Below are 20,352 nucleotides of genomic sequence, written 5' to 3'. Positions count from 1 at the left end.
GGGAGCCGATGAGGGGAATGGACAAGATGAAGAGGCAGTGTGATGAGGGTCAGAGACAGCAACAACAGACTGAAAGGAAACAAGAGGATGCAGCCAAGACTGTGGATGTTGTTTTATCAAGTTCATTTTGTCGCCTGGTTCTTTCCCCCACTCCAAAATACACCATTACATCACACTGAGCATGGGAAACTTCCCCAAACCAACACACAGCCTCAGAGTGTCTCGCTTATCTCTTTTGTTGCCGACTGCAGAGATATGAATCATTAGCAGAGCATCACTCCAACACATTCTATATCTCTACTGACAGGAAAGCATAATCATGCAGTGGGCTCAGAGTGGATTTGAAAGGAAATGTAAGTACAGTTCAGACACTGCCATAATGAGGCCAGCATATTAAGTAGTCTTTTGACAAAAACCTTGTCGAGACCATGTAAAAGCTTAGTTTAAAAGTCTATTTGGTCAGGATTGCTGACATTACAGTAGCCTAATGCTATGGTTATTGAAGTTGACATGATACATATTTACTTCAAAAATAGTAAATACATTAGCACAGCATGAAACAAGACCTCAAAACCAAACTATCATTTCACACTCTCTTCAATTGTTTATTTGCAGTGGATGAAAGCGAAGTCATGTCTTGGAAATCTTTGAAGCCATTTTGATGACCACGGTTGCTGGAAATAAAGAGAAACCAAAATAAAAACACACTTTTATGGCAACCACAAACATGTTTTATTCACATGAATGTATCTTTCACAAAGACAAAACTGGGAGGAATAAACAACTTCAAGGTTTCCTTGGTTTTCTACAAGCAACTTGTACTGTCTACCACTGGCACCATCTCTTCTAGTTCACGGTCTTCTACCTCCAAAATTAAGGCTCCCCAGAAATTTCGTCATGTAACAATGAGATAAATCAAACACACAAACATACAAACAAAGCGGTGCGGCTAAAGCAATATGAAAACAACAAGAGCTAAGTAAAGGAAGGCAGGGCTCACAGCCGGCAGACATAATGTGGACTGAATCATGGAGAGTGACAGGAAACCAAATGAATCACAACCAAGAGAAGCTGTGCAGAGCCGAATTTACTTTCCAATGCAGTCCACCGTGACAAGAAATGGCGAGAAAAGGAGCACAGTACTGGTTGTTTGAGGTGGGATTCAGGGGTTTTTCAAACCCTCATGGGGGTTTCGGGGTCAGCCAAGCAGCTCAGGTCCAAATAACTCCACTGTTTTCCAAAGTTGATGTAAACAAGCGTGTGTGCTGATGAAGTGGCAGGGTGATGGTCTGCATAAGCAGCATCCTCCCTGGATAGACAATAATCCCACTGTGTATTCTGCAGTGGGCCAGGCCCTCATGGTGATGAAAACACCAGAGAGGCCATAGCTGATTTTGGAGTATCAGTCTTTTCAAGTTCTCTGTGGACATTTCCACATTGCGACATCTGGTTGGCAATGAATTGAGAAATTTGCAGGGGAAACAAAAAAAAAACCTTCTGAAAAATCCTTTTTCCCTGTGTTTCACCAGTGACCTACAGAATAGACATATTTATTAAAAATGCTTTCTGACTCCATTGTTTATCAGACTGTGTGCATTTGTCGACCTCTGAGACTCGTCAGGCCATGCTGTGGAGCAGAGTTCTGGGCTGCGCTGAACCAGGCGGGGCTCTCAGGTGGCCACAGAGGTGACAATCTGGACCACTTCGCCGTTCTCTCCCTGGATGGCACCCTGGATGGCTTCTTTCACCTCCATGTCCGCCTGCAGGGCAGGGGCCAGCTCAGCAGCCTGGGACACATGAAAGAGAGGAGAGGGAAGCGGTAACAAATGGGAAGACTGCGAGATCTGACCTGGCTTGAGCTAATCAGTGTAATTAGAAAAAGCTGTAACACAAGTGTGTTTCCTGTAAACTAACAGATGGAGACCAAACCATACTGTAGCCCCTGTCCATGTGTCATTGTGGGAGACACAGTGAATGGACTAAAGATAGAAGGAGCAGAGGAATGACGAGAGATTAGAGAAGAGATATATCAGAGAGAAGAAAGAAGAAGACAGTCGGTGGAAGGGCCGAGAAAAGAGGCAGAGCGACAGGTGGAGAGAGACTTGACAAGTGATGAGCCATTTGTATTTTAATGCTCTCTGACTCTGTCTCTATGGTCGGTGTCAGACAGAGCGAGGTATTGTGTGGATAAAAAAACCCTCAAAAGATGAGAGGTTCATGACTCAGTCCTGGATGATGACCATGAAGAGTGACTCACTCCTTCCTTGAATGCACGCCAAAGGTTCCCTCAAACACACCTGCAGCATGTAATCCGCACTCAAGCCCAACATGCCTGTCACTAGACAACAGCACTGAATGGAGCACAGCTGCACCACAGCAGCGCACACAGTGCAACAACAGATGAGGCTGACACACTGTTACCACTGGCCTTAAAGAGGCCAAGTAAAACTCATATGGATCCATGCTTTTTTCACTGAGCATTTGAAACATTGGACATATTGAAGTGTCTCACTACAGGCCTTGTTCTCCATTTGGAAATACTCAAAGTTAATGGATCCATTGCTTTGAATTGTATGCTTTAGAAGCTATTCTGGCATGTTTGCAAGAAGTGTGGTTAAACCATACTGTTGGTGCTCTGTAGTACCAACTTTAGACCCGAGTAGGAGGTAAACCATGCTGTGCCAAATTTAGCCACAGATTATTACCAACTTGCAGAAATGCCCCTTGGAATGCAAAAAAATCACAGTGTGTTGCCCCCTAATTCATCTAGTTTAAAGATATTTTTTGGGGCATTTTAGGCCTTTATTTTCATCGGACAGATCTAGACATTAAAAGGGGAACGAGAGGGGGAATGACATGCAGCAAAGGGCCGCAGGTCGGGTGTCGAAACCTGCGGCAGCTGCATCGAGGAGTAAACCTCTATATGTCGGCGCCTGCTCTACCAGGTGAGCTACCCAGCCGTCCCTAATTCATCTAGTTTGGGTAATGGAAACTATTTAATAATAAGAGAGGGGAAATGCAGAGATAAATTAATACAAAAGCCTAAGAAATTTTTCAAGAACTTGCATAAATGCTACCATATGTCTGGAAACAGATGAGAGCAATTTTCTCAATTCAACACTTTTCAGAAAAAGGGGAAAAGAACAGCGCTAACCTTCCTCTGAACTTTGAACTGAAAGCCAGCGATGTTTACACGTTAGGACATCAAAACCCAACTGTGATAATAAACCACTCTGTACCAGACTGGCCAAGCCAAGTATCTATGCTCCCACATGGGCTACTTTACTGTAGTTTTTAGTTTTGCAAAAACTTTTTTGTAGTTGCAATTGGTCAATGCTATTCTATGTCCTTATTTCCTTCCTTGTGTTTTAATTGTATTGCATTACATATTTTGTCCTATGATTGATTATTGGTTGGATAGCGTTTGGTAGGTTCTAGTCTCGCTTTGCCAGACCCTCCTCCAAAGCGCGCTGGAGGAGGGTCTGGCTACTCCACATAGCATTCGGGGATGGGAGGAAAACGTGCTCTGGTTTATTGGCATTTCTTTAAACCAATCACAATCGTCTTGGGCGGGGCTAAGCACCGGAAAAGCCGCGGAGCCGCTGCGAAATAGGCTCGGAAGGAACTTGTTTTGGTGGAACGTGTACGTTTAAAAGTTGTTTTAGTCATGCAACAGAAAACTCAGATTGGACAGATAGTCTAGCTAGCTGTCTGGATTTACCCAGCAGAGATCTGAGAAAAGGTTAACCGTAGTCTTCATAAATCGACCGGAGTTTAAAATGTCAACACAGCCCAAGGCAACAGATATCCGGCCTCAGGATATAGACTAGGTAGGTTCTTACTCTGTAAAGTCCTTCAAGGCATGCTTAAAAAAAAAAAAGTACACTTGTATTGCACCAACCTATTTTCTTGGCACGTACGATATTTTGGCACTGAAGTCTAATGAAATCTGCCGTTGACGAGTTTGAATATCGTTTGATGAATAAACACCACATTGTTAACAAGCTGTTTGATTCGGTCCTTCAGCATGTCCCTGCGCTCTTACTGAACCCAAACTCCACCACACAGATTGCTGATGACCAGATCTCTGTGTACTTTGTTGATTTCTGTCAAGATCTGTGTACAATCAAACATTAAGAAAAAATTAGCTCTTTTCAGATCTAAAAAAAATCCATTCAAACGAATCACTTGAGTAAACAAACAGTTTGATTGCTCGCTGCGCCAAGCAACAGTACGAACCTTGGAATACAATGTACGTGGCAATGATTGTGTATGCGTGCTGGAGTCCATCAGTCTATCATCTTCACCCCAAAACAATTCATCAATATAGGAAGCAACGTTTTAACTTGAAAATTCCAAAACCTGGTGCGTGGGTGTCTGTAGGGAGATCCATATCAGGACAGGATTGGTATTTTAAACAGCCATAAATCCTTTGAAGTTCTCTCTGTTTATACTGAAACAACACAACAAAGACTCACAGCAGGACTAGAGGGCACCGTTTTAGCATGGGACTTGAGGGAAAGAATCAGTAGGGAGAAAATGTGATATTCAACATATTTGGGAAAAACAAAAAGCAGAGAGAACAACGGAAAAGTGTGGTTCTTTTATATTCCTCGCAGAGTCAAAATGACCACTTCAAAAGGCCAATATGCCGGGTGCCTGTGCACCATCCCGATTCCACATGTGGTTGTTGCTCAAAAAGCACAATCATCAAGGTATTTTAGGCATATCTACCAATTCCTACTCTTCTCCTTGTAACATTCCATCCACTACCCTTTATTATGTTAAATTACTGTTTGTCCAAACAACCATCATAATGACTGAAAGCTGAGCAAAATTACGACAAGAGAAAAGGAGACCCATTGTACCTGCAAGTAGTTAAGCTAAATTGCAATAAAAATCATCACTCATGTTTCCATTTCAACATTACAGTAATTATGAGTGAAATATTACAGGATTTATTCTGCCTCATTATGAAGCTGATCAAACCACAATAGCACAAAAGAGGGCAGGTGTCAGCCCCAACAACCAGAAACTTTGGCAGCTAGTCAGCTCCTAATTTCTCATGAGAAGGAAAAGAAAGAAGAATAGAAATATTACACAAGAGAAGAAGACATGTATGGACTCCTAGAATTGGGAAAATACATAATGAAGGATACAAAAGATGAACTCTGTTTTAATTTTCAGGGGGCTGGAGCTAAATTATTAAGTCAAAAAACAATAAAAACAAAAACAAACAATTGGCCACTCCTTTAAAAGAGTATGCATTTTCAGCTGTGACCCCAAAAAAAAAGTCACAGTTTCAGAACTGGCAATTAAGTGAAAATACATTCTGGGTGTTGAACATCAAAAAGTAACGTTACCTGAAAACAGCGTGTAGTTTCTTTTTAGCATCTCACATCACACTTTCAGTCACTATGACCACTACTACGGTCAGAAACATTGTGCCAAAATATGAACAATAGCGTTGCTATCAACGGGCTTATCTGCTAATGTTAGCTACCGACCGTTACCTTGAAACCATCCAGCAAATAGACGGTACCGTAGGGTGCCGTTACCTGAAACCGGTGATTTAACGTCACCGCCCATTTTACACACAGTTTAACAACAAAACGAAACACTGAGTGAACATCACTGGTTACGTTTTTCATGTTGGTTTTGAGCAGTATGCCCCCCCACTAACCTGGTTTTAAAACAGTAACGTTAATACAGCGTTTCGGTGGAAACGTCTCCTGCAGCGGGGAGTCAGAGGCAGAGGGACCGCAGCGTTCGCTAACGTTAGCTTCTTCTTCCGATAAACAGTAAATTCATCAAATTCAGTGTCCACAATGCTATTTTCCAATAAACTGTAGCTGTCATATTTCAATGACTTCGCGAGTGATGACGTCCTGTCACTGTTCCAGTTGCTCACCCTAAAGGGGAGAGAGAGCGGATGACAGTTCGCTTGAGTTCAGTAGAGCAGACGGCTCTGCAGAGTCGTGTAATTACGACTTTATGACTTTTCAAAAACAGCTGAAGGAGCGGCGGTGCGCCGCTGCTACATGTACATAGCGAAAACCCTGTTGTGCGTCTGCTCTATTTCTGATACGTGGCGGCAGAAATGTTGCCGTGGCGGGCTGCAAAATCAACATAGAGGAAACACTGTTTTAGTTAATCTCTGTTACTTCTACACATCAGAGTACTAAAATAAGCAAAATCCTGGCATTTTTATCTTCTGGCCGAGCACTGAGTACTCAGCATAATTAATAGCATCGCTGAAGGACTGATTCCTGATCTACAATATGTACTTCAGATGGAGGAAAAGAGGTGGGGAACAGATATTGTGTAGTGGGAGTAATTTAGATTAGTAGTTTCACCTCACACAACATATGCATACTTACAGCTCTTAGAATGCTACCCAGTTACAAACCATCTGTGTCTGTGTACACGTGTATGAGAGCCTGGAAGAGTTTGTTTGTTTGTGTTTGTTTGTGTGTGGTTTTACCTGTACGGCAGCTGTGTGATCTGTGACGGGGGCTAGTTGGACGTACTGCACCTGGATGTCAGGGGGGAGGGGGGAGCCCTCAACTGCTGTGGCTCCGCCATCAGCTGATGCCACTGCTATGAGCTGAGCCCCACGCAAAACCTAGGACAGACAAGGCCGGAGAAGACAAAAAATGAGTCAACCATGACTGACGTTTTCAATCCATTCGCAAAATAATCATCAGTCAATCAATCAATCTTCATCACACTTCCACATAAAAGTGCAACAGATCCCGAATGAAACTCCCCTCATCAGCTTTATCCAGCTGAGTTTAAAAAGCAACAATCAGGCTGGCTCTGCAATTAGCTACAGCACAAACCATTGGAACAAGAAACAAATAAAAACAAACGGCAGCAAGCCTCATTTATGTCCTATCTGATGTGTATATGTTCTTTTATTCATTACAATCAGTGTGTACGAGCATGGTGTCACACAGACGCACCAAATAACATTGTGGCAAGGAAAGAGTCAGGCGGCGGAATCTGAGTGACGTAAACAAACATTTCAGTCCTGCTGTTCTCACTGCTTCTCATCCCGTGCTCTGTTTATACATTGAGTTGGAGAGGAACTTTATGGTCCATTCAATTCAATTATATTTTTTCCCAAGTTTTGTTTTCCTAGGCTCCATAACATGATAGGCTAGTTACGATTCCTTTTTTATTTGGGTTCATTTAATTTAAGCCATATTTAGACAAAGAAATAAGGGAAATTGGCAGAGAATGGAGAGTGAGACATCGCAGGGGGATCCTAAGCTCCCACAGCGCTGAAAGTCAGCCAGGCGACATTAGAGCTCTGTGGTTTTGACGCACTAATTACAGAGCAGCGCAGCTGGAGTGCTGTTGGGTATTCCTATAGTTTGTTGAGGTCATTCCTATAGATAGACTGTGACCACAAACGCATAAAAGGACAGCGTGTGTGTGTGTTAGGGTTACACACACACACACACACACACACACACACACACACACACACACACACACACACACACACACACACACACACACACACACACACACACACACACACACACACACACACAGCATACTGCTGTTCATTTGGATAACATAACTCCCATGTGACAACAGACATACAAATTAACATGCAATCATCCTGTCAACACAGACACAGAACGAAGGGAGGGAAACATTCAATCAGCTTAGTGCATGTTCATTTTAAACAGACAGGGGTCAGATACGACACTACTACCCTCCAGTGTGGCAAAGAGCTTTCCAACAAGAAAGTGTGTGTGTGTGTGTGTGTGTGTGTGTGTGTGTGTGTGTGTGTGTGTGTGTGGGGGTTTACTGGTTTGAAATAAAAGGCATTTCTACAGCATGGTCTCATTTATATTTTTCCCAGTGTCATGGCCTTGGACTGAACAGAGGCCACTTTCAGTGTTTCCTGTCTTGCAGGTTTCATATGTATGTTGTCTTTGTGTGCTTTCTCTGCGATGTTATGTGAGGTTTCTGTCTCCAGCTCAGTCCTCTTCCTGCTGCACTTGGTACTGGGACTGGCTGGGACATGCTCAGCAGACACTAAAAATTTAAGGGAGAATATGCAAGCCTGCAAAAAACCAAAACCTCACAAACCTCAATTACAGATGAGGTTTGTTGCCCCCTAACCCTTCCAATCCCGGAGTCCCACACTGCATCCCAACCCCAAGTCCATCCTTTTCTTTGAAGTTCTGAGTTAGTGACGGGCCCCAAAGGTTCAGTTAACCCCCCGACTTGCCTCGTCATCTAAGAGACTCTGCCAGTTTCACCACAAAATCTGCCACCTCATCACCATAATATGCCAGGCCGAGACGGCCCGATGGAAGTTATTAGAGTAAGAAGTCTGCCTGACTCACCCGATCAGACAACCGGGACACTTCGAGCACCGACATGGATCGAGGCTGAGTGAACTAGACTGTTGTTATAGCAGAAGACTGTTAGAGCTGGGTCAAATGAAGCTGAAGTGTTTTTGGACCCATAAAACATTCCTGATCAATTTGAGCATTAGCATGGAGGGTTGGTGTAAACAGTAATGATCCAGTTAAAGGAATAGTTTGATATGTCGGGAAATATGCATATTTGTTTTCTTGCAGATAGTTAGCAGAAGATCGATACCACTCTTATGTCTGGGCATTAAATATATAGCTGGAGCTAGCAGCCAGTTAGCTTAGCTTCACATAAAGACTGGGAGCAGGCAGAAATAGCTTGATTGGCTCTGTCTAACTGTCGCTTGGCACTAGTGAATGAGCATATTTTCCAAAAATTGAAAATTGTTGAACTATTCCTGTGCATATACATGCTTGAAGTCCCACAGAGACTAAATCCATAAAAAAAAAATAATGCTAAATCAGTCAGCTGATTGAGAACAGTGAGAACCCAAATGTATTAACAGCTGTCAAGTGTTTCTTCGTGGCAGACATCTATATAGATCCATCCTACACTTCCTCACACTGTTCTCTTAATAGGAATCAAATGCAGCTTCTGCCAAGTGTGCATCTGTCTGCAGTCGTTTGTATGTGAACGTTTGTATGTGAACGTGTGTGTGTGTGTGTGTGTGTGTGTGTGTAAAGCCAAGCATGATCGTGTGTCTGTACTGAAAGTGTATAATTGCCGCAGATCAAGAGATTCTATGTTTGATACTTGAGATTGTAAACACTTGTCTCACTCAATTAGATTCACAGCCTCCATTTGAGAGCAGTTTGCATTCTCAGCTGTGAGGAGCAGCAGACAGAGGCTCACAAAAGCATTTACAGAGTTGGAACGGTGTGTGAGATCTCTGCAGCGATTACACAGGAACTTCTCGGGTCCACATCCTGTCCCACGACTCGCTTTGTCAGAGCAACTCCTCCCCACTATTTGGGTGTAATACTGTCATACTTGGCTTCAAAGTATGACTCACTCGAAAACATGCAAAAGAGAAATCTATGCTCAAGAGATGTACATCCACTTCACGGAAGTTGCCAGGAAAGTGTACTCAGAGGATACATTTGTCTTGTAGTATAATATTTTGTTCCCTATAGCATGCATTTCTGATTTGTTGTCTATAATTTCATTTCATGTAAAACTCTACTGAGCACCATTACGTGATTATATGATGATGATAATTACTCCTCATTCTGCTAATAGGACATAATCATCATTAAGTTGTTTGGCAATGATGCAAAAACAAAAATAATCACAAAATGATTTCAAGGAAAGGTCTTATGAGGTAGAAAGTTATTCTGCTTGAACAACAACTCAAATTGTTAGTAGTAGGGCTGGGACGGTTACCGCCTGAGCTCGTCACCGTCATCACCGCAAAAAAACAGTGGCCTGCACATATGTGTGCACGTTGTGTCTAATGACATGAATTGTGTCTGATGACATTGTGTCTTACATGGATTCAAGGTTTTCTAAACAGAACTTATCATCAAAAGATGGAGCAAATCCGACCTTTCGCGAGTTGAGGAGCGCAGTGTTCCATGACACATAATAACATTCCATTTGTGTTGACTATTATGCCTATATATATATGCGAGAGTACCTGTGTAATGGCTTGTGTCTTGTATGTAATTTCACCGTTCTCAGCTGAGATAGACACATTAATGTTACAGCTGCAGTGTTTACCATTGCACATTAGTCTAGCAGCTAACAGAGTTGCTAGGGGCACTTTTATGCTAGCCTCAAAATAGCTATTTCTAAAACACTAAGAAGGCTCGACAACATGAAACTCTGCTCGAAAATACGGTAAATCTTAAAAGTGCCGATTCCGTCCTAAATATGTTTTTAAGCGAAAGTTTGACTCGGGTACATTCACAAAAAGACCCTAGGTTGCGAGAGTTACACTTTAAGGCACCGTGCCATTCTCGCTCTAACTTATGATACCCTCATAAGGGGGTTGCGGTATACCGTGGGAATTTCTTGCTTTTCAACCGCGGTAAGAAAAAATCCATCCCGTCCCAGCCCTAGTTAGTAGAAAACTAATACATTATACAAAAAGGTGAGAAATGTTTGAGAGGGCTTTCTTGGAGCAGCCAAGTCCCAACACTGGGAAAACTTTACAGGCTTGCCTTGACTGCCTAAAGAGCTGCGATGACTCATTTACAATGCAGCCCAATATATTAGATTTGACTTACTGTTGGGTTACTGTTGACCCTAAAGTTTTAGGGATTGGGACCCTTAAATAATCAGTGCTGGCTGGCTGGCTAGCGAAAAAAGCAGGATTAAAGGGCCATGATACTGCAGCACAGTACTGGAGAGAAAAGCGCATCTTAAATCCTCTGCAGGCTTTGCTAGCTGCCATTGCCTTGAGAAAAAAGGGGGGGAAATCGTTTGCTGATGCTGTAATGCTTTCGGTAATGGATCCAGGACACAGCAATGGGAGAACAGAGACACAAAAGTGAACAACAACAACAAGCAGCTTAATGCAAAAAATATTCATGATTTCAAGACTAAAAGACAAGTAATAACTGGATGAACAAGACTTTGTTACCCAGCCCTCATTTATGCTTGTCTGAGAATTTTAAAATGTACTTTTTCTCCTTTTCACGTAATTTGTTGAAGTTAAACTTCTATCCTTGGTAACAGTCTCAGAATAATGCATCAATCAGAAAATCTGCTTCCACAAAGCACATACATGGTGCAGGCTGGTATCAATTCCCAGGCTCACAGAAGGTGTCAGTTAAACTCAGTTGTGAACGATACTATGAGTAACCCGCTTAGTGTGCATGTGTGTGTTTGTGTCGGTGTATGTTTTTAAAGATTTTGCTTCACCCTCACTGTAATCAAAGCACACTGGGATCCCCCATAACACAAGATACTCCTTTTAGAAGAAACAAAACTCCATACGATCCAATTTTCTGTGCTCTGTCTTTCTGTTTGTTTTTTTTTTGTTTTTTTTTTTTTTTCTGTGCGCCTCTTCTTTCAGATCTGAAAAAAAAAAAACAAGGAAATGAAAAAAGAAACATTTGGACTTTGGAGTGGCTGGAACTTCCTCTCAGCTTAACAGCCGCCAACAACATCTGCAACTGCCAACTGTGGACAGATGTCCAAGCAGAAACACTAGCTACGGGTGGGTAGGTGGGGTAGAGGGGGTGGACAAAGGGGGGCTAAGGCCTGGCTGCGACTTGGCTGTAATGATGCCCATAGACACAGCGGTGTGCTGAGTCCTTGTTTAGTGAAGACTGGGAAAATGATCACACTGGCCTAAATATGTCTCACTGCAGGCATTAACTCTGAGGACTATTCTGATTTCAGCTGGGACTCAGCTCACAATATGATTGAATAGGCAACAGTGGGCTTGTGATACAAACCAGAAAATATCAGAAGTTGAAATAGAAGCCAAAGAGCATCATGCTTTGTTCCTCTATGATTTGGGAATTGTCTCACTTATTTGCAGTTATAGGTTCAGACTTCTGACAAGTGATATTACCATACATTACTGATATATCTATCTCCTGTCCACACATTATTCTTTGAAATACATCCGTATTATAAATCTTCATATCTTGCAAGATCCCTGACCTCGTAGCCTGGCCCACTGCTTCCCATCTCCACCCACACCCTGACACTGTTTCTACACCAGAGCTCAACACCTGCATCCAATCAAACCCTCCCTTGCATCCTTTGCTCCACAACTCCCATCAGCACACTGGGAGTCAGATTTAGACAGAACTCCGAGAGGTTTTATGACAAAACCAGCTTGTGTTGAATTCTGATCCAGAACCACTAAATCAAATGGGAACTGTTGACAAAAGTAGCAGCCGGGCCCTTTAAAAACAAAAAAGGAAGACAATTCCATTGAAGGTTTTCTCTGTTCTGTAGCGCAAATCCAAACTTGGCGTGGCTAATTTACGAAGGTAAATTTCATGATTTAGGTTGATGACTTCATCGTGTTTCCAATTATTATCCAAATATTATCCAATGATGCCAGAGAAGTTGATGTACACAGGTTGTTAAACTCAACTAACAAAATATCACACTGCACAAAACACCAATCTTAACAAGTCATTTAATCTAGTATTGAGACAATCTATAAATGGGGAAGGCCAAGACGTTTCCTAAATTAAATGTAATTTTTTTGACACAACTGAAGTGATTTTAGTTTTGGCCCTTCTCTTATGTAAAACAAATGAAGATGATTTGGAAACATGTCCAGATGACCTAAGACTGACGTTTCAAGCAGTACATCTAAACCTCAATATAACAATATATCTTGGAGAGGGATCAATGGGTCCCGAAATCAGCACCTTTGACTGACACATAGCAGCCAAGAATCTTCAAGTCTCAGATCTGTCATCTTACACCAGCATGTAGCACACTGCAGTCTTTAACTCACTGAGACATCACATCAGATACAATCCCTTTTACTGCTGCCTGTACACTTGTCAGTGCTGGTAAAAGAGGAAACAAAACAAACCATTCAGAGGACTCTCTATCAAGTAACATCCATCTCAACCATCTGGCTGGTGCTTTCTCTGGCATAATAAACAGTCACATTGATGTCCAGAAAAATGTGTAGTCGGAATTGTACAACACACCTTTAGTTGCAGTGTATGCAAGCTGTTTTTCTATCATTTCCACTAAAGAAAAGTTTTATTGTTCCCCCACTTTTAGGCATGCTGATTTTTTTCCAATCACACTACTCTGCATCCATTTCACTCCATTTTTTTGTGGTGTGTGTGTGTGTGTGCATACAAAAAAATTCTGCCAAAATGCAGTTTGCCAGAAGTCATTGGAAAGACTAGCTCCGTTAATGAAATCATGTTTGTTCTGGTTATGTGTCAAATATTCTGATTGAGTTGTTTACATGAAACAAGTATTACCTAAACCCCGGTTATAATTACCCTAAAGTCCATGTAAATGCACTAACTATTGCTGTCCCTGTGAGGATACTGTAGAAGCTGAAACTGATGAATGACGAGCACTGTAGGTCTGGGACTGGTGAAGCAGGGCTGCATCAGGCCTGTGCCGATGGTGAGTCACGCTGAAATGCAACTAAAACATCTGGTCCCTTTTACTCACGCAGCCCAGCGACTCTAGGCTCTGCCCACAAAGACAAAAGAAAACACCACTGGGGGGGGGTACCCTCCTCTGCTACAAAATGCTGAGTAGCAAACACACACACACCTACGCACATATTCAGAACTATGGATTTCCTGATCTGTGGCTCTTTATCTCCAGGCCATGATGCCACAGGGACACAAAGCAGACCACTACTCCTTTGAAACAGGATCCACCACTAGACCTCTAAATCCTTGACTGCTTACGTACAACCCACTTACACTAAACATTGTTCATAAAACATCTTGTTTGTATCTTTTCATCTCCCTTTTACCCTCCCCTCAGACTGTGAATCACAGGAATCTCAAAAACCCCTTACACATTAGAAACGACATGAGCAGAGAGATAAATAGGACAACTGAGTAACTCGGGCGACGGGCCAGCAGTTTGATTCCAGCACAAATCACACCCTGATTCTCTGAGGTTAACCTTACAGATTGTTCAAGCATCTGCTTGTGTGAAGACATGACAAATCAAGAGATGCTGTCCTAGAACACTAGACCATTACCGAAGCTAACCGAAACAGACATCGAGGAGCTGATGTCTCTGGCATAAATGCACACAACTGTAAGAACATCAACATTTGCAGTACAATATGAGTTCAAAACGCACTAAAATATCTAGTTTCCTCTTTATTACCTCACATCATTCGCTCACTTTTTCTTGTCTGGCCCTCCTTTTTCTCATTGTCTCCTTTATCAACTCATTGACACTGTGCACCATCCCTATATACACTCCCTGTATTGTTCTGGTTCTGGACTGGTTTAGTGTTTACAGGTCCTGGCAGCACAGGAGGGACCTGTGCTGAGCTCTCTGTTCTGTGACCCAGTTCCCACACTGACCATGAGCAATGTCGCTTGGGAGGGTCCAACAGATGCAACTCACACGTGGTGACAGGAAGGGGTGGCAGAGGTTCAACTAGGGGGAGGGACTGAAGTAAGTGTGTGAGTGTGAGTGTGTGTGTGAGTGTGTGTGTGTGTGTGTGTGTGTGTGTGTGTGTGTGTCTTCAGGCTCTTGACAATCATGTCGATGGGCGGCACTCAGGTCCATCATCGGTAAATGATGCAGGCATAGTATAGTATAGCTGTCTCTTGAGATGAGTTTGATTTCTCAGACTGACACGCCATTGGTTTACAGCTATCTGCCAGGGAGAGTCCTCTAAAAACTGTGAGCTCACTCGACAGTGGATTTGCTGCTCCTCTGTAGCTTTTATTATTACATTATTTTTGTTTCTTTTCAGCTTTTACATATTTGCAAAGGGCAATGACAGCAAAGATGGGGGACATCCAAAGCCATTGAGGGCACATTGTATTTGCCTAAGCCTTTTGAGCTAGCAGAGGGCACCGCCTCCTTTCTTATGTGGCACCTGGTACTAGGGCTGTTGGAACGAATTCCGAAAGTCGACTATAATTTGAATAGTAAAAAAATCAATACTATTCGAATGCTGAAATTACTATTCAAATGTGATTTTTTTTTTTATAAATAGGTTGGCTAACGTTAGCTAATCTCACTCTTCTCATGTCACGTCTGATGAACAATAAGTTACGGGAGTGAGAAACACAAGGCATTATGAGCTAACGTTACGTACAGAGTAACGTCAGTACAGGGGGGAGTGACAGGCTGCGGCTAGAAATCGGAAGAAGGACGGGAAATAGTTTTAACATGACTTTAAAATCGACATCCACCGAGCCAAAATGCTTATGTAATCATTAGTTAGCTTGTTCTGGTTTCCTAGCTGCGTCGCGAGTTATAGGAGCTTACCTGGGAGCTTCATGAAGACAGCTAAAGTTAATGTTAGCTGCACTACAGCTGTCAGAGCTTCGACTTCATATTACCTTCTAACAGCTGTATTCTCAGTAACGTGACAATCTGCAAGAAACAGGTTGCTTTTAAATCACTTAAATAGTAGTGGCAGCACCGTTTGACTTAGTTATCAATTCCATTAGCATCGTGGCTAACACTATTGTCACTAAGTTTATAACAAATCGTTTTGGCTGTGCTTCCTAACATGATATCATTGTGCTAACTGAGCAACGTTAGCCTTTACAACAGAGCCGCTTCAATACACTTGTTAGATAACGTTTCATTACAGCGTTCTCTGTTGATTTGTGTTTGTCGCTGCGTGTGTGGTGGAAAAGAATATAAACAGAGAGCAGCGTGCCAGAAATGCAATCTGCTATGACGTAGGTCCCCTCTCGGCCAAGCTGATGTTGGAAGTCCCTCTAGTGGACAGAACATGTAACAACAAACACATGCTTATTGTGGCATTGATAATGCATAAACCTGAGTAGTGTAGTACATATTTATAACAGGTTGCATTTGAGCATTAAATATTTGAATATAAAAAAAAATAAATAAATAAAAAAAAATCACAAATGAAATTTGAATGGTATGATAGAGAAAGATTGACAGCTCTACCTGGTACCATGCATGAGTTTTTGTCCGATTCACAGCTTAACTGGTCTCAGTTTTCAATCATGAACGGGTCAAAACATCCCTTTCAGACAGACAGTCTCCCTTTCTGGCTTTCCTCTCCCCATCTTTTTTCTCTCTTCCCTCCTCCTCATCAGTCGCTCCTTTCATCTTACAATCCTCCATTTGGTCTGCATCAGTGCAGGGTAAGATCATAGCACAAAGAGAGAAGGGCACCAGATAAGAGGCTACAACAGACAGGGTGTGCAGTAAAAGACTAGTTATTTTATAGTTTCATGGGGTCTGCCTTCTCTTCCGTCTACATGAAAGGGGTTTTATAGGCTGTTCAGACTTTCAGCTGGCACATTTGCACTAAGTTCAGGACTAAGTTGGCATAGACCGAGATGGAAGCGGATACAGAAACATCTGCAGCTGAACTACACATATTAAACATGCATGAGCAGCTAAACAAAGTGAATAGTGAAATGTGTGAAGCACACTGCGCTACTCACTGCATGCAGTAAATCTTCAGTGTCAATATGTGTGGACAGAGACAGAGGGGTCAGTCTGCAGCACTCTCAGAATTTTAACACAGCCTGTCTCCTCAACTACAAAAAGACACCTGGATTTCTTTTGTCAGTAAAGCTGGGGCAGGGGTTTGACCCCTTATCCTTCAAGGCCCTAAATCCTCTCACTAATCTCTTACTGAAAGAATCTTATGTTAAGTTCATTCTGAAGCATTATGCAACAGTGAGCAAAGCATGATTAGTACCAGTTAACTTAGTGGACAGCATGATTTACTCAAACACTGACACACACGACTGACGAGCTGTGAGCGAAAGAATTTAGGTGATCACATTCGTTTTTTTTTTCGACGAGTGGTTGCAAAATGTATTGATTTCCTGACCAAATAATCACAGAGGGAAGGAATTTATTTTAGCTGTGAAGTCTTAAACACAACAAATGTTATTCTCAGAAATGGGATTCATGAGAAAACACTTGTGTTGCAGCACGACAGTATGGAACAGGCCTCCTGCAGAGCATCACAGAGCATTGAACACAGCGAGTAGCAGACTTATAAACAGAACAAAATCAAACAGAATATACCAATTTCTATTTTCCATGATCTAAAGTAATTGTTGTTAGGAAAACTAGCATATCTAGTAGTAGTAGTAGTAGTAGTAACCTAATCGATCTTGAATTTAAAATAAAAATCGGGAATAAAATTGAATCGAGAATAAAACAAATCTGGGACTTTATGAATCGGAAACAAATCGGGAAATCATTGTCGATGCCCAGCCCTAATATCTAAATTAGTATATGTTCTAGGTATAGTCTGCATAGTCTGATGACAAAATAATGACAGCTTTGAAGGGAGAACTCACAGTGTATGTTATTTTTTTACTAACTAACTACCAAAAGATTGATTTGGCATGTAGTAGTAATAAAACGTAATTAGTAGTAAGTAATTCAACGATCCATTATCTGTACCCATCCGTAGCGGAGAAGTAAAGAAATCAAGTGGAGGGAATTACTAAACCGCTTCCATAATTAAGCCTCTAAGGCCAGATTTATGACACTTGACAGCTCAATAAAAGATGTCCAACAAATGTGCGATGCTTTTTGCATTCATATTGTGGCCAGCCACAGCTCACATGACATATCCACACACTGAGATCTGATAGGAAAACCGTGAGCCAGGACACCATAATGTGGATTGTGAATGACTCTCAATGGGACAAATACAGCAGAGAGACACAAAATAAGCAATGGAAAACATGTGCATAAATTAAGAGACCCTGATGGAGCCAGAGTGCAAAAACATCTGTGTGGAGCGGTTTAAAATCACAACCAGAGAGTGCGACAACCTTTCTTTATCTATGTAACGGATAATGCGGCCAAGGTTCCACCCAAGAGTATGGGCTGACAGTCAATGTGACCTGGAGTGATTGGATGCGGCAGGTGGCCTTTAAAAGACAGGTGTAATCACAGCTAAAAAGTACATGGAAGATTAAAAAAAAAAAAAGAGCGCAAATAGGGACGAGAGGAAAACCACCCCAGAGAAAGAAAAAAGTGCACTTGTGTGATGGATTGGGCATGCTAGGTTACACTAATAGCCTTTGCACTATTTTGCCAGACTACAAAAACAGGGACATAATACATAGCCTATTTGATGTAGGCCTCTCTGTAAACACACACATTAGACATTTACAAAAACACACACATCAGGATTAAGTCTGATCTGTTTTGTCTTTGTCTGAGGTTCTTAACAAATTCTGGTCCAAGATACACCACACCAATCATGATAAAGACATCATTTGTCATTTAGATGTGACCATATCTGATCAAAGCGATGTATCTCCTTGAATAAGTGCTATCACTAACACCATACTTGTTCGGGCCCTGTTTCCCTTGAGGGTCTTTATGTGCTTTCTGGGGTTCATCAGATTTAAGTGCTGACCTAAAAGAATATGAGAATATACAAGCGAGGAGACGCTGCCACTGTATTGTACCACTGCATGCGTGTGAAAAGCTCGACCTGCAAAATTCATTTTTAAAAAATAAGTCACTGTGTGTTTGCTTTGGCCCTGCACTCATCATTTTACAGACCCTATCAAAGCATGAGCTAAAAAGAAAGGGAAAATAAAAGAGCTTTTTATTGGACTAGGCTCCCAGACACTGCCAAGGGAATAGAGTCCTTTCTGCAGCTTTTTGTTCTTGCATCCTTTGGTGTCTATCTGCAAGAAACTAATGACTATACATAGCCCATGCTGCATTTTTAAAAAGCCTACACTATACCCTACAGAAAAGCTAAACGTGATAAAGGAGATGGAAATCTGCAAAAAAAAAAAAAAAATCGCTTATGTACTCTGTAAACGGATATGAATAATTGCTGGAAATGTGTGTTGTGGTGCAAAATCTAAACCAAACTCTGGCCAAAACTTCCTAGATCCTAGAGAGAGAGAGAGAGAGAGAGAGAGAAATGCTGCTGTCAGGCTCAGCGAGCAGGTCAGTTGAGGACACAAGCAGACGTTTGTGAGTGTGTGAGAGAGGAGGAGCATGGGGATGTGTGGACTACCTCAATCAATTGAAAACACACACACACACACACACATAGCTAAACAGCCAGTAAAACAATACAAACAACAAAAACTCACATAAAACAGATGCATCCACACATCACATATGTGCGCGCACACGGATAGCCAATGGTGCATTGAACCAATGAGTGACTGAGGATTGAAATCTTAATCAGACAAATCCAGAACTGAGCAGCAGAAAGCAAATGGATCCAGACAGTGGGTGGCTTGTAACCACATTGTTATGTATTACTAAGAAGGGGTGATGATTGTCTTAGTTGTCAAGTGCAGTGTTGGAGGTCCAGAAATTCTTCAGAAAGTAAAGTCATAATCGCATTACTACTTACTGTATTTGAACAAAAAGGCATTACTTTACTGAGTGAACAAATAGGTTGTTACTTGCATTACACTCTTAAGCCTCTTAAGTCTCTTCATTGACATAATATCTATGGACAAATCTCCTTCGTCTTATTCTGCCTTCAGTTCATGCCAGAAATTTCTGAATTATGAGTAGAGTGCACATGACCAACACCGTGGCGAATATAATTCAGAAAGTCTGAATTTAAAGCTGTGGACTTTTGCTATTTTTACTACAAACCTTGGAAGTAAAAAGTAATGAAACTCAAAGGGCTGCGTTGATGGAGGCCTGTTGTTTAAGGTAGCGGGGAGACGATAAAATACGGCTGGTTCATGCAGTAATATTGTCTGTAGGCACAGCCTTAGCCCTAAAACATTTAGTGACCCAATTAATGCAAGTACATTTTTGTTTTACTGCATAATGCAAAAGTAATTTAATGAATGCTGCATGTGGAATTCATTGAAAAAAGTAAAAAATTATGTGTAATTTTCTCGTAATGACCCCAACAGTAAATACTCTATGTTTAGCCTCCATTCACATTTTAGAAGGAAAAATATCCTCTATTGCAGTGTTTGTCAATGGGGGCGGTACTGAACATGACGGCGGGGGGCGCTGGAAGCAATTTTTTGCAAAGGGGGGCGTTGAGGTGCCCTTAGGGGGCGTTTTTTTGAAAGCTAGTTGAAACCAAAGATTCACAATAACAATACATGTTTACACTTTAAACTACTTGCAAAAAACAGTGGTCTGCAACATTAAAACCTGCCAGTTCACGGCACTGCAACTGGACGAGACAGTGTATCATAACTCCTCTTCTGTGCTTCTGTTAGCTTTGTTTGGCGCAGCCCCGCGCTGCCTTCATGGAAACGGGACGTCAGAGCATCATCTTAAATGAGCTCCGTACTTCAGCGTGAAGCTGCCTTCAGATTAAAAAAAAAAAAAAGAAAAAAA

At 41.8% G+C, this 20,352-nt stretch overlaps 1 protein-coding gene across 3 annotated transcripts in view; it reads right to left on the bottom strand.

The window, feature by feature from the left end:
- Window positions 1-708: 708 nt before the first annotated feature.
- The window catches only part of banp (BTG3 associated nuclear protein), a 49,476-nt gene continuing 29,832 nt past the window's right edge, over window positions 709-20,352 (bottom strand). For all 3 annotated transcript variants that reach the window (XM_078256703.1, XM_078256701.1, XM_078256702.1), the window contains 2 exons: window positions 6,485-6,625; window positions 709-1,787 (listed from right to left, as the gene is read on the bottom strand). In XM_078256703.1, the coding sequence (XP_078112829.1) occupies window positions 1,671-1,787; window positions 6,485-6,625 (258 nt within the window). In that variant the 3' untranslated portion in view covers window positions 709-1,670. The remainder of the gene's footprint in view (window positions 1,788-6,484; window positions 6,626-20,352) is intronic.

Source organism: Sander vitreus, chromosome 8 (assembly GCF_031162955.1).
Source record: "Sander vitreus isolate 19-12246 chromosome 8, sanVit1, whole genome shotgun sequence".
Taxonomy (NCBI): domain Eukaryota; kingdom Metazoa; phylum Chordata; class Actinopteri; order Perciformes; family Percidae; genus Sander; species Sander vitreus.
This window is presented reverse-complemented; position numbering and strand designations above follow the sequence as displayed.